At 49.3% G+C, this 12,627-nt stretch overlaps 4 protein-coding genes across 4 annotated transcripts; 2 read left to right on the top strand and 2 right to left on the bottom strand.

Annotated features, from left to right (window-relative positions):
- Positions 1 to 1,032: 1,032 nt before the first annotated feature.
- LTR84_005064 (uncharacterized protein) lies at positions 1,033 to 2,846 on the bottom strand (the record flags this gene model as incomplete). Its single annotated transcript, XM_064848636.1, has 3 exons — positions 1,033 to 1,570; positions 1,618 to 2,340; positions 2,392 to 2,846. The coding sequence occupies 3 exons, from the start codon at positions 2,844 to 2,846 to the stop codon at positions 1,033 to 1,035; spliced, it is 1,716 nt and encodes a 571-aa protein (XP_064711260.1).
- Positions 2,847 to 3,257: 411 nt separating this feature from the next.
- On the top strand, positions 3,258 to 4,360 carry LTR84_005063 (uncharacterized protein; the record flags this gene model as incomplete). Its single annotated transcript, XM_064848635.1, has 4 exons — positions 3,258 to 3,319; positions 3,396 to 3,553; positions 3,608 to 4,285; positions 4,338 to 4,360. The coding sequence occupies 4 exons, from the start codon at positions 3,258 to 3,260 to the stop codon at positions 4,358 to 4,360; spliced, it is 921 nt and encodes a 306-aa protein (XP_064711259.1).
- Positions 4,361 to 5,406: 1,046 nt separating this feature from the next.
- On the bottom strand, positions 5,407 to 6,138 carry LTR84_005062 (uncharacterized protein; the record flags this gene model as incomplete). The annotated part of the gene is made up of 1 exon (XM_064848634.1): positions 5,407 to 6,138. The coding sequence occupies one exon, from the start codon at positions 6,136 to 6,138 to the stop codon at positions 5,407 to 5,409; it is 732 nt and encodes a 243-aa protein (XP_064711258.1).
- Positions 6,139 to 6,864: 726 nt separating this feature from the next.
- LTR84_005061 (uncharacterized protein) lies at positions 6,865 to 9,872 on the top strand (the record flags this gene model as incomplete). Its single annotated transcript, XM_064848633.1, has 2 exons — positions 6,865 to 6,874; positions 6,931 to 9,872. The coding sequence occupies 2 exons, from the start codon at positions 6,865 to 6,867 to the stop codon at positions 9,870 to 9,872; spliced, it is 2,952 nt and encodes a 983-aa protein (XP_064711257.1).
- Positions 9,873 to 12,627: the final 2,755 nt, after the last annotated feature.

Here is a 12,627-nt window from a genome sequence, read left to right as displayed (position 1 = left end):
TTTGATGTAACCAGAGCCATTCATTGTGGCATCAATAGAGTACCTGCTATGATTACTTGTATGCAATGACTCAAACATCATTGTTTCACCCATGACCTACTCTTGTAGGGCTCTGAACCCACCAGTCCAAGTCTCAGCATTTGGAATCAATTGTGTTTCACGCATCATGCAGATCCATGAATCACAAAGGTCAATCTTTCGACGCTGGGTATGTATTGGACCTCCAATGGCAGTGCTTCATCGGTGGTTTAACCACAGGCAGTGGCAGTTGCAGTAGTTCGCAGGAAAGAAATATCAGAGTGCCGTACTGGTTGCTAATGTGAAGACTCTGGCCATACTGGAGGTCAACAATGACACCTGGGTGGCATATCTGCTACAAAAAAGGATATCTGGATCGGTGGTGGGATGGGTAGAGAAGGTTGTCGGTCAAGGAATCATACCCGGAAGAATAATTATAGGCGTACTGTACTTGGGCTGCTCAAACCACTTGATTCTGGAACGTGCCACTAGCGCATGGCAATGGGCAGCCTTGTGGCCCCCTGGTCCAGCCTTGTCTCAGTACACCCAAGCTTTACAGCACGCCGAACATTGGAATCCACCACCCCCATCATCTAGGCATCAAAAGAATTAAAACTATATATATTTACAAAGCTGGATTCCTGTTGCTCAATTGAGCAAAATATTCGGGGTCTCCTATCAGGACAGGTCACAGTCCACGCCCGAGATGGCTCAATCAGTTTCGACTGGTTCTCCATCCGCCTCCCCCTCCTCTCTCTCCTCTCCCCCTTCTTATTCTTAAGAAGCCATCGAAGGCGTAAAGGAGGCCCCGAGTATCGCGCCACCGTTCCCCTTACCCCTACTATTATTACAAACAAAAATTCCCAACCGGGGTTTCTTCTCCAGTTCGAACCCTGACGGTGGGGGGCCCGAACTGGAGGAGTTTTTGTTTTCTTTGCACTTTTTATTTTATTTTATTTTTCCGGCTTCTGTGCGCAGCAGGCAGCCTCATTCTTTATTGCGTCTAGTGTTCTATTATACATGGACCTGCTCTGCTATGATCGGCTCAGGCGTTGTGCCCATTTCTGCTTCGACAATGGCCTCCTCCAGTGGCTCTTCTCCATCCACATTCGCCTCACCATGGCTCTTCTTTCGCAAGTTCTCCAACCCGTAGAGCACCTCCCCAACCGCGCCGTATACACCTTTGGACTGTGGAGGAGGTTCCGTTGAGACCTTGATTCTCTCCACTGCTGCCGCCGCGTTGTTCAGTAGCATTGCATAGCTTGAGCGCTCCCACCGCAGCTCGGTATAATGCTCCAGCTGTTCAGTCGAGTCATTCATGTCGTCTAGATTCGAGAACAACTCAAAGGTCTCGAATAGCTCTGGAGCTGGTGTTTCTTCTGGTCGAAGTGTCTTGACAGAACCAGGACGATGCACCGTGTCGATGCTGACTACAATATCCCATAGTGCAGGTCCAATTCCTACATCCAAAATATTCCCTGCCAGAGTCAGAGTCTGGTGGTGTAGCAGCTTTCCATAATCATCAAGCTTGTAGCTCAGAAGAAGCGGTAAACTAGAAAGCTTGTCAGAGATTGCAGCTCAAAGAGACAAAAGACTTACCCTTCCAACGCTACAAGGAGAATGTGTGGAGGCTGGCTGGTGTTTGGTGAGTTTTGAGCAGCGCTATAGTGAATGGGCCAAATTCCAGTGACCGCCAGACGGTCTACTGTACGACCCTCGTCGGCTTCAGGCAGTGCATTGGTGATGTCCTGTTGAACAGCCCCGTGGAATAACTCCTCATCTAGCAAGCGTCCGTTCTGCCAATCAAAGACCTTTAGAGATGGCTCACCACTACCAGCCACCAAGTACTCCGACTTCCAGGGCATGATGGACAGGCAACTGACAAACTCCCGGTGGCCCATACAATAAGCCTCTATGATGTGAGCTTGAGACACCCCACGAGAGACTCGGATATGCTCGTCTCGATCGGAAGTTAGAATGAACTGTTTCCGCTTCAAGCCATCCTGTATCTCAGCGATTACAACATCTGTCAACAGGGATACGTGGCCCAACAGGAGCTTGTGTTCGAAATCTGGTCCTTCTTTCTTTGGATTACGGATCTTCTGCTCGCGTTGTTGACGTAGCGCTTCGAGATTACCCTTCGTATGGACGGTAAGTTCTGTTGCGGAAGGAATGAACACTTCCTTTTGCTCGGACTTTTGAGCCACCCAGTCTTCTGCAGGATGTAGCGGCAACGAATACACGTCCCCAAATTTATCGCCGACCAAGATGGTCTTCTCGTCAGGTGTCAGTATGATCGCACACATCCGCTTTGGCATGGATCTGTGATTGGATTGTCAAGGGGTGAATCTAGAAAGGGGTGTATATACGTACCTTTTGCTCTGCAGACTGAGTTCCCCCGCCGAGAGGACTTGGAAAACATTGATTGACTTGTCCTCCGTCATCACACCAACGACCGTGGTTCCATCGCTAGTAGCAACTAAATGTGAAAAGTTGGGCTGCTTTGTGGTCTCGACCTTGGGCTTTCGTCGCTCTCCCTTCTTTCGTTCTGAAATGATCTCAATTGAATCTTGGGAGGTCTGGCGAGATAGAGCGACATGGTCGTCTGTATCCAGTTTTTGACGTTTTGTGGATCGCTCGCCATTTTCGGTTGATTCTTGAGAGTACTTGTGCTGAGTAGTCTCGTCTTGCTTTGGCCATTGACTCAAGACAGATCCATCTTTAGAGTCAAGAGATATCAGAAGCGGACCTGAGGCTGTAACTAGAAATGGTGGCTGATCATCAACTGGGTGCACCCAGCACAGCTTCTGGAATGGGCAACTAGCCATCGTAGCAGGTTTTATGTTGCTTGTGCTCGCCAGTAAAGACTCACCGTCAAAGGCGTCTGTGTCCCTACCCAGCTTTCCTGTTAGTTACGCATTAGTGAAGGACCCCGCGAAGAGAACAGACAGATATCGCCGAGCCAGCTATTCGGTATGTGAGTGAATCACTATCCACATACTTCTTCCATGAGAAAGAAATTTCTATTTGAGCGATGAAGTTGATGGATTGAACAGAATCTGCGCACGTGATCAGTGGACTTTCGTAGTGCCAAGGCCACACACTGGGAGAAAGGCTCTCGCTTCATCCGAATCTCGACAACTTTTTGGCCAAAGTTCAACTTCTAACACAACAACCACCTCAACTTACAAACTACTATCATTTGCCCTTAAACATCCTAACTTCATCCCTAAGAAGTCATGGGGGGCAAATCCGGCACAAAAGCTGTCTACTTCGACAAGCTCAAGGGCTTGCTCGATGAGTACAAATCCATCTTCATCGCAAGTCACCACCGAAAGCTGCATGGCCGCAGGAAAGCTAACTTTACCATAGGTCAGCGTCGACAATGTCTCCTCCCAACAGATGCACGAGATCCGATCCGCCCTTCGAGGTGAGGCCGTTGTGTTGATGGGCAAGAACACCATGGTTCGCCGTGCTCTCAAGGGATTCATTGGTGACAACCCAGAGTTCGAACGTCTCCTTCCTCACGTCAAGGGTAAGACATGGATTCAAGAGGATAAACAAAAAAAAATGCGCTGACATGGACTAGGAAATGTTGGCTTCATCTTCACCAACGGTGATTTGAAGACTATTCGAGATAAGATTCTTTCCAACAGAGTCGCTGCGCCTGCTCGTGCTGGGGCTGTTGCACCTCTCGATGTCTACGTCCCAGCAGGAAACACTGGTATGGAACCCGGCAAGACATCTTTCTTCCAGGCTCTCGGTGTCCCCACCAAGATTGCTCGTGGAACCATTGAAATCACCACCGATCTCAAGTTGGTTGAGGCCGGCGCAAAAGTCGGTGCCTCCGAGGCCACTCTTCTCAACATGTTGAACATTTCTCCTTTTACCTATGGCATGAAGGTTCAACAGGTCTACGAGGAGGGTAACACATTCCACCCAAGTGTGTTGGACATCGAAGAAAGCCAATTGCTCAAGGCACTGTCTTCTGCTATTGCCACGATCACCACCATCTCCCTTGCCGCCAACTACCCTACTCTTCCATCTGTCATCCACAGCTTGCTCAACGGTTACAAGAACGTTATCTCGGTTGCCATTGAGACTGACTACAGCTGGGAGGCTATTGATGAGCTCAAGGACCGCATTGCCAATCCTGATGCTTATGCTGCCGCCGCTCCTGTTGCAGCTGCAGCCAGCTCAGAGGCCGCGCCAGCAGCTGCCAAGGAGGAAGAAAAGGAAGAGGAGAAGGAAGAGAGTGATGATGAAGGTGAGACACACCCTCTCTATTCTGGTCCTGAGAAAGTGCTAACGTGCCCTAGGTTTCGGCGGTCTCTTCGACTAAATGTCAGCCATGTCATAATCGAATAGAAGTTTCCAAATCAGCCCTTGCCTAAAGACAGCTAGATTGCTAGTACCCCAAAATGAGTGCAATGACATGAAATGCTCAATTCCTCCTGGACCGTCTCAACCTTATCGTGACCTCTACGTTCATGCACCTGCATCGATCGACAATTCCTAATGCTGGTAAGTTGATAGCACGATTTCCTCATCCTAACCCATTGGAATGATGATCAATTTTTAACCCCTAGAACTACGTTCTTTGAGGAAGAAAACTACGCAACAACACTCTAATTTTTTACTGACCCCCGACGTTCTCCTTCCACATAATTGTCAATCTATTTCTCAAAGCTCACGCTGACCATTGTCAAAGATACAAACAGATCCAAGTGATAATGAACGATCGAGTTGCCCACCTTCCAATATTCTCTGCTCTCAAGTTATTGCGGGCCAGTCCCAGTTTTCTAGTGACCACCACGCAAAAAAGGCGACCATGCCTCACGGACCTTGTACACTTTGAACGTTTGTCAGATTCCACATGCCCTTGTGGATTGCAAAATGCAATCCGGCGACTTCCACCGTGCCAAACACAAAACAATGGGATGCATTGGTTAGAGCCAGAGTCTTCCGATCCCTCAGAACACTGCATGTGACAAAAAGCTCTGGAAGAGCCTCACAATTTGAGAAGTCCAAAAAGGTGCCCATCATGCCACTCGCTCACGAGTCATTGTCGACCGCCTCTGTCTGGGCTAGCGTTCCATCAGCTGGAATATATTTTGTGTCTCAACATCGCTGTGTGCCCGTGAAGAGCCCCCCTCTTTCTCATCGTAGCTTCTCCGAGATATTCCAGTACTGAGCAGAGGATGATATTCAAAACGTGCCCAAATATCTGAAGACCGAGTAGTCATAGTGATGCCGGAGAACCGTGCTTTACCAAATTACTACATTACGTCGACCGGACTGAACCGTTTCACATGGCCCCCATAGTTATTGTGATCAAGCTCCGTTATATCGTTGCCTTCTCGACAGGTTGGTGCTGGGATATGGAGCTCATTCCTGACCTTTCAATGTGGTGGAGCAATCCGAACTGGTGTCCTCCATTTCCCAAGTCTCCTTGTACTGGTTCCACAGCGTTTGAACGGAGGCCCCTACTAGATCCTTCCAAAATTTCTCTTCGTTGTATTTCTCTGCCTTCAACGTAGCGTTCAACCTGCTGACGGTGCCTGCGCCCTTCTTGTCTTCTAGCCATTCTAGAAACCAGGCCGTCTTTTGATAGCCTTCGTCCCATTTCTGGCCTCGTGAGTCCGCCGTTTTCTTCCAATGTGGAGGAGCCAGTCCTGACTTCAACCGAACGAAGTCTGCGACGCCTTCGATGAGTCCACCAGGGGCAGTTCCATGTCCATTATGCTGAAAACAGTGGACCATCTCGTGCGTGATGACTCCGGCGATTTCATGCCGGATGTCCGACGAGCTTCGAGACTGTACTGCCTGGACGTAATCTAAGGATAGGTGGATTTCTTTATGTAAATCATCCAGTGGTAAACCGGTAGTGTAGGCAACTCCGCCCATTGACCTCAACACGACAGTCACCGAGCGGACCTTGGGGATCTCACTCAACCCATAAGGCTTGTACAGGTGGCTGATCACATGTTCGATGGCTCTGGCGAGGTAGAGGCCGCCATCTAGGGAAGCATTTGTTATTTGTGTTGCGGAGTGAGTAATGTCGTCCAAATGGAGACGAAGGACGGGCTTGTGGTGGATTGAAGGCGGTATCGGCGACATGTTAGGACCGAGTTGTGTTGGAGAAGCTTTGAATGTCAACAAACAATCGCGTCTTTTCGCGACAGTGATAAGATATATGGAGCGTGCCGAGTTAGAGTTTAGTATATAGATGGATATTGATGCAAATATGGTTTTTCCTGTGGTTTATACTAACAAGGCTGGCAGGCAAACTGGGGTCATGAAGGCAAGGAGGAGGAATCCTCGGTATGGAGCCGGAGTGGGAAGACGTTCAACGGAAGCCAATCACTGGGAGCAACCAATGTGGTTCATTGCCAAGCCCAAATTCCACCTTTCCGCTTTGGTCATGGTGGGCAGGGGGCAAAAACATCAACACCATGTCCAACAACATCAACAACTTCCAAAGTTTCTTCCCTCTACAACTTTGGGGCGAGCTTTTGATCCTCTTTCAAAAACACTATTTTCCGTCACGAGCGAATGCCCGAATTCTCCACTGAGTAGGTACGATGATTTCCAGTCTATATAAGTTCGAGGTCGCCCTCTGTTCTGCTCTCATTCCCTCCATTATCCCGATCGCATCTTCATCACGTGATAACCTTTCCCATTCTTCACCATTGATACTTGTACTCACTTTAACACTTTTCTGCCATCGGTTTTACTTCAAACCCTTATCATCACCATCGAGAACCTCAGCTTGTGCATGCTCTAAGCAGTCCACTGTGTTGTCATTGATCATAGCCTGGGATCAAACCCAGCTACTTTGCCAGCATGGGGTTCTGTATGACATGCTTCAAGTTCTCTTGCTTTGACTGTGCTGACGTGTCTTGTTTACAGTTACATCAGTCGACAGCTTCATCCCAGTTGCTGGAAAAGCCGTCTATCTCTTCGTTATTGGTGTCAGAGCCAAGATGCTCGGCCATAGCTATGTGGATGTGCTCACATTTCTTCACCATGAGCTCGCCCAAACCGAAACAGAGGAGAATTGGAAACGCCGCCAAGATCTTCTCGCCAAACTCTCCGAAATTCTAGACAACAGAAAGCCAGACAGTGTTCTTCCAAGAGACTTTGTCGAAAAGTCCAAAGCTCTCTTGCCAGCCATCGTCAAGGCCACCGCCTCCGAGAGAACTACTCTGTCAGGACAAGCCTGCCGAACTTCCAAGGTTGTCATTGAGAACTTGAAATCAGAGGTCCAATCTCAGCTCGACATCATTCTGTCCGAGCTTATCACATTGTGTGGTTCCACCAAAGCTGTCAACCAAAAGAACGCCAATGAAGCAATCCTCTCCATCTGCAAACATGCAGGCTACAATCACCGCCTCTTCTATCACGTCTGTGCCGCATTCAGAGACAAACGTATCCCTCCTCGCGTGTTTGCTCCTGAGTGGCTGCGTCTCTTGATTGAGACCTACCGCACTCAAATGGACGACAATAAAGATGGCGAACTCGCCAGAAAGGCAATCTATGAAGGACTCACCGATGGCCAAGTCAAGGTCAGAGAAAATTCTCGTGCCACCTTCTGGCAATATCACAAGTATGATGCTCAAGGAGCACGTATGATCATGGGCGGTCTTAACAACTTCGCAGCCAATGCGTTGCGTGATGACCCAAACAATCCTGACAAACCTCAAAAGCCCACCAAGGCACCAAGCAGACCAGGCTCTGCTCTCGCTCAGATCAGAGCACAAAGCAAGCAACGTATCCAGCAACAGCAACATCGTGGCTTCACGCCTGCGTCGATTAAATCAGACGATATGATGTTTGGATCTCTCGATGACATCAACCCTCCAGAACCACAGAAGGTGACGAAGAAGCCAACTTCAGATCCAACACGAGAAAAGCATGAAAAATCACATTCTGCTCATGCCAGTGAAGCATCAACCACCTCACGCCACGGCACATCCTCCACCCAACCACGGCCCAATCATCAGAAGGTTCCTTCCAGAGACAACAAAGTTGACTCCAAAGACCTTAAATCGGAGAGTCCTCAAGTCGATGCTCGACCACTTCTATCTGCTCCGGTCCGCAGAGGTCGTATCGTTGCAACACCAATGCCACCTGCAGGCAGCCAGCGTCCGGGATCCCGCGGTGAGCCTACCAAAAAGCCAACAGAGATCCGAGAAAAAGTCTCTGGCCGCCAAACACCAGTCCTTCCTTTGGAAAAGGATGCTCCTTCCTCTGTCCCCAGCCATCACCGCAAGACGGCAAGCCGACAAGAAAATGCCATTGCTCAAGAGAAAAGTAGGAAGAACGGACGACAAACACCAGTCGTTCCAGAGGAAGAGCTCAAACAACGCTCTCCATCGGTACAAAATATCAAGAAGAGTGGCCGTCAGACTCCAGTCATCGTTGAAGACAAATCGGCTTCTGCCCCAACGACGTCCAAGAAGTCAAAAGATTTGGCAACGACTTCAGAGCATGCTGCACCCGCTCAGTCACTTCCCCTCCGCCCTGTACCTCCATTCGCATCAGACCAGCAAGCTGCACCAGTTGCTGAACGCGCTACGGAGAAGACCACTAGCCGGCAACACATTCCTGATGGCAAAGAAAACACCAACATCATCAGACCCAAAAAACAATCACCAACAGAGTCACCCCAACGCTCTCCCAACCGATCACCACAGCGATCACCACGCCGTCGAAACAGCATTTCATCTGCTAAGAAATCACTTGCGTTGGCCATCGAGTACCTCCGTCATGGCAAACTCGATGCTCTTGGTTTCCGCAGGCTTAGAAAGCTGATTGAGACTCATCCACATGTTCTCATCACCCGTCAAGCACAATTTGATGAGCTCTTTGAGTTGCTTGTCCGCAACATTGCCTCGTTTGACGAAATCACCGAATCTCGAGACAAGAGACAAAATCTCAATCACCCTGTCTACAACAGACACACCATGCTAGTCAGCTTGGTTGACCTCTTCCAACAATATCCGCAATGGCCCGAGCCACAACCAGGAATGACCATCTCAGCACTCCTCATTGCGAGATGCAACCACAGCTCGGGCTACACCTCGGTACTTCAAGCAATTGACGATTCCGCCTACTTTATCTGTACTCAGTCACCGAGTCCCTTGCCAACCATCGACGCGGTCCTTGACACTCTCGAGCAAATCGAGTATATCATTACCACCAATGATCCTATTGTTACACCTAAATCCACCACCACGGTTTTCCAGAACAGCTTTGAGAGCTTGGCCTCAGACTTTGGACCTGAAAAACCACGATTCGCCACACGCCTACCTATTGTTATGTCCTTTGGACTCAAAGTCCTCAACGCCCTTCTTGACCGTCTCGCCATCTGCGGTCAAAGCCTCTATACCATCCAAGAGGATCGACTCGCATCATATGCCGAGCATCTCCTCGCCACCTACACCTCCCTCATCAAGAGACAAGTTATGGAATATTGCACCTCACTGCACGCAGTCATCAAGCCTGAAAAAAGATTCTACAACTACTTCAGCAAGGAGTCGGACAAAAACCTCATCCACTACTACGTGGCAGGTGCATCAGGCGCTGTCTATGGCTCCTTGGGAAGCACAGGCAGAGTTGTCATGCCTGAGACTGACATGGAGTACATGGAACCCGAGCCTTCGACGTTCGAACCCAGTTCAGGAATGTCAGCCCATTGGAAATTGTTCGCAAATGGCGGCAAGCATGGAGATGTTACACCAGGGTTGGAGCACCCGAGTTCCACTCCTCTTGCTTCTGTGAGTAGCGAGATCGCCACCTCGGATGGCTCGAGCAATTGGCAAGTCCTCGGTACCACAACGGATGCCTAGAGGTAGCAGCAACACAAACGAGATTGAGATTGAGGGTTCAACATCATCACTTTTTGTATTTTTATCCATCGCAACACGCACGGTTCATGGAGGTTCACTGGCGTCGAGTGTTAATGGGTCATGGTTCACGATGATGTGATATGAGACTCTTTTTCCACAGCGAACAGGACACCAGAACAGTGCCAATGGGAAATGGAGTTTTTCTCGTCGTATTATTTGTTTTCTGCTGCTTTTCATCATTGAGGAACTGGGAATACAGTCGTTTGGAAATGATCTTCATGCAGTTGAAGAGGTTGCTTTTGATATTGGACATGGGACACTGGAGTGGATTGGGCTTAGAAGGACTTGGCATGGCTTTGTATTCTTAGTATTGTTGGTCGATAGTCCTGGCCTGATCAGACAGAATCCAATCCAACGAAGATGCATCTAGATCTTTTCCTTCCTCTGTCATGTTCTCTTCGCTTCTCGTGCAGTAGTCAATACTATGCATCGTCTTCCACTTGTACGCTGGTGCCCTCATTATTGAACACGACAGGTATTACCGATGTATACTCCCCTCTCCCGCTGCACTCCTCGGTGGATTTATGGATACTCGCTCTTTCATGCGAGTAACTAGCTGGTTCCGTGTACGACGTTTCAAGTTGTTCGGAAAGCCGATGGGGGCGATTTCAATACAGGCGGACGATGGCGTGTTTCGGATGATTTTGACAGGGGCCGTGAACTTCCACTTTACTCGTATGTCGTCTTCTCTTCCATGTGAATGCAATCCGGCAATGACGGGCTTTTCTCTGAAGCGAAACACCGCTTGATCGACTGGGGACTCGGATGCAGAACACCAATTACCAACTACCGAGTAGTACTTCGTAGTCGTTACGGAGCACATGTTGCAGCCCTACTGTTGACGAACGCTTATGCTATGTAGATACCTAGTACTTCGTGAGTAGAGGTAGCAGCACGCTCCGTCTCTGTGTTCCGCATTCCGTGATCAATTATGGAGATCAAATAGCTGCTCCGCACTCAGACTTGACTGATTCAGATACTCAGTAGTCAATTTTTCTGGAAGGTTTTAACGAGATACTGGTTCCCTGCTTCAGACTACGAACTACTCCGTATACATATCAAACACGCTTAACTCGTATGACCTGTAACTCGTCGAGTTCCATGCCTCATATGGAATTGTCAGCTTAGAGCATGGGCTTGAGTTTTGTATTGACGTTCATCTCTGATCTCGAGGAAATGGTCATCCAATATTGATGCGATTTTTGTGTACAGGAAGTAGCCGAGGGATCGGCATATTGTGTCCTGCGCTTTCGCTTGCTCGACAAGAAACTGGGGCCGTGGGTCACAAGTACCCCTGGCTGGGAGATGTTCGTTACATGGGGCCTTATGCCAGGATCACCCTCACGCATGGACATTTCTAGACCTTTTCGAGTGGATAAAAGAATATATGCCGTTCTCAATTGCAAGGGAACAGGAGGATGTGAATGCCGTATCCGTTCTTGAATCAGGAATGATATTCTGACCTGGTAGAGGACATTGAAACAACGAAAATTCAAGCTTACCGGTAAAGGGACGTATGCACTTGTCCTGCTTTAATCTAAAAGCCGAGCTCTGGGTTCTGACAGCAGTCAAGTCGAAGTGAAATCAGAGTGACGGATCTTCATGAAAGCTGTGTTTCCAATGATGGACGGAACCACGTGGACCGGAACAGGTGAGGCACGCGTGTTGTGCGACGAAAAGGAGACGCAAGCCAGCCTGAGTGTGGTGACACAACTGTCGGGACTCGGGAGACGTGCTTCAGAAATCCCATCAGGTCCCACCCCTACGATTATTGGTAGAATTTCTTTGACCCAAGCCACAGGAGTAGCTAGCAAACATATTCCGAAACTCGAGAGTATTCGAATTGATAGCTCGGACCGTGGTCTCTGTGCCGGACAGCAGCCTTTCGCGGGCATGCGGGCACGCACTCGCTGGATCTGGACGTGCCGCTTGGTAATTTCCTTGAGAAGGTCTTCTGCATATCTTGCACACTGGTGTCCAACTTACAGCTGCAGCTCCAGCTTGCATCTTGTGGAAGCCGGGGTCTTGCTGCAGGCGAATTAAGGGGACAACTCTTTGTTAAGAAGGCCTAAGCCTGTCCGGGAGAAGCAGAACCCCTTAAAATGGAATGCTCCATTTTCTTTAGGCTTGCGACACACGCTAGCATCGAGCGCACAATTGCGAGGCCGATGGGTATAGGCCATGCGTGTGATTCGAGGCGAATAGGCGTGACCAGCTAACTAGAATGGAGCAGCAGAAAAGGCGGGCGCAGTAACTAGAGCCGCCCCCTGTCCGAACCAGCACGTCAGCCAATGGACGACATATTGGGTGCTCAAAGGAAGCAGATCCAGGTGGATTAGACCCTGAAACTTAACCCGAATGGACCACCAAGAAATACGCCTCTGGAAATGGGCCTCTTCTTGTGGCCTTTGATGTGTGCGATCTCGATGGGCCATGACAGCAGAGCCTGTCACCCATGGACCTTAGCTGAATGATGTGGGAATTGTGGTTAGTCGACGCCTGTAGTGCCCTAATCTTCTGGCCTAAGGAGCCCTTGACCCTCGCTGCTCTAAGCTTGGTTGGCACTAATAATCCTCGGGCTGATTGGGACATGGCCTGTACCAGTGCTCGTATCATAGGCTGAAGTTATGAGCGGGTGCCATCCTTCAATCGTCTCCATGGATGGTTTCCCAGTGCCCACCGTGCCCACTATCCA

This window comes from Exophiala bonariae, assembly GCF_035927105.1.
Source record: "Exophiala bonariae strain CCFEE 5792 chromosome Unknown scaffold_2, whole genome shotgun sequence".
Classification (NCBI taxonomy): Eukaryota; Fungi; Ascomycota; class Eurotiomycetes; order Chaetothyriales; family Herpotrichiellaceae; genus Exophiala; species Exophiala bonariae.
Note: the sequence above shows the minus strand (reverse complement) of the source record. Positions and strands in the feature narration are given on the sequence as shown.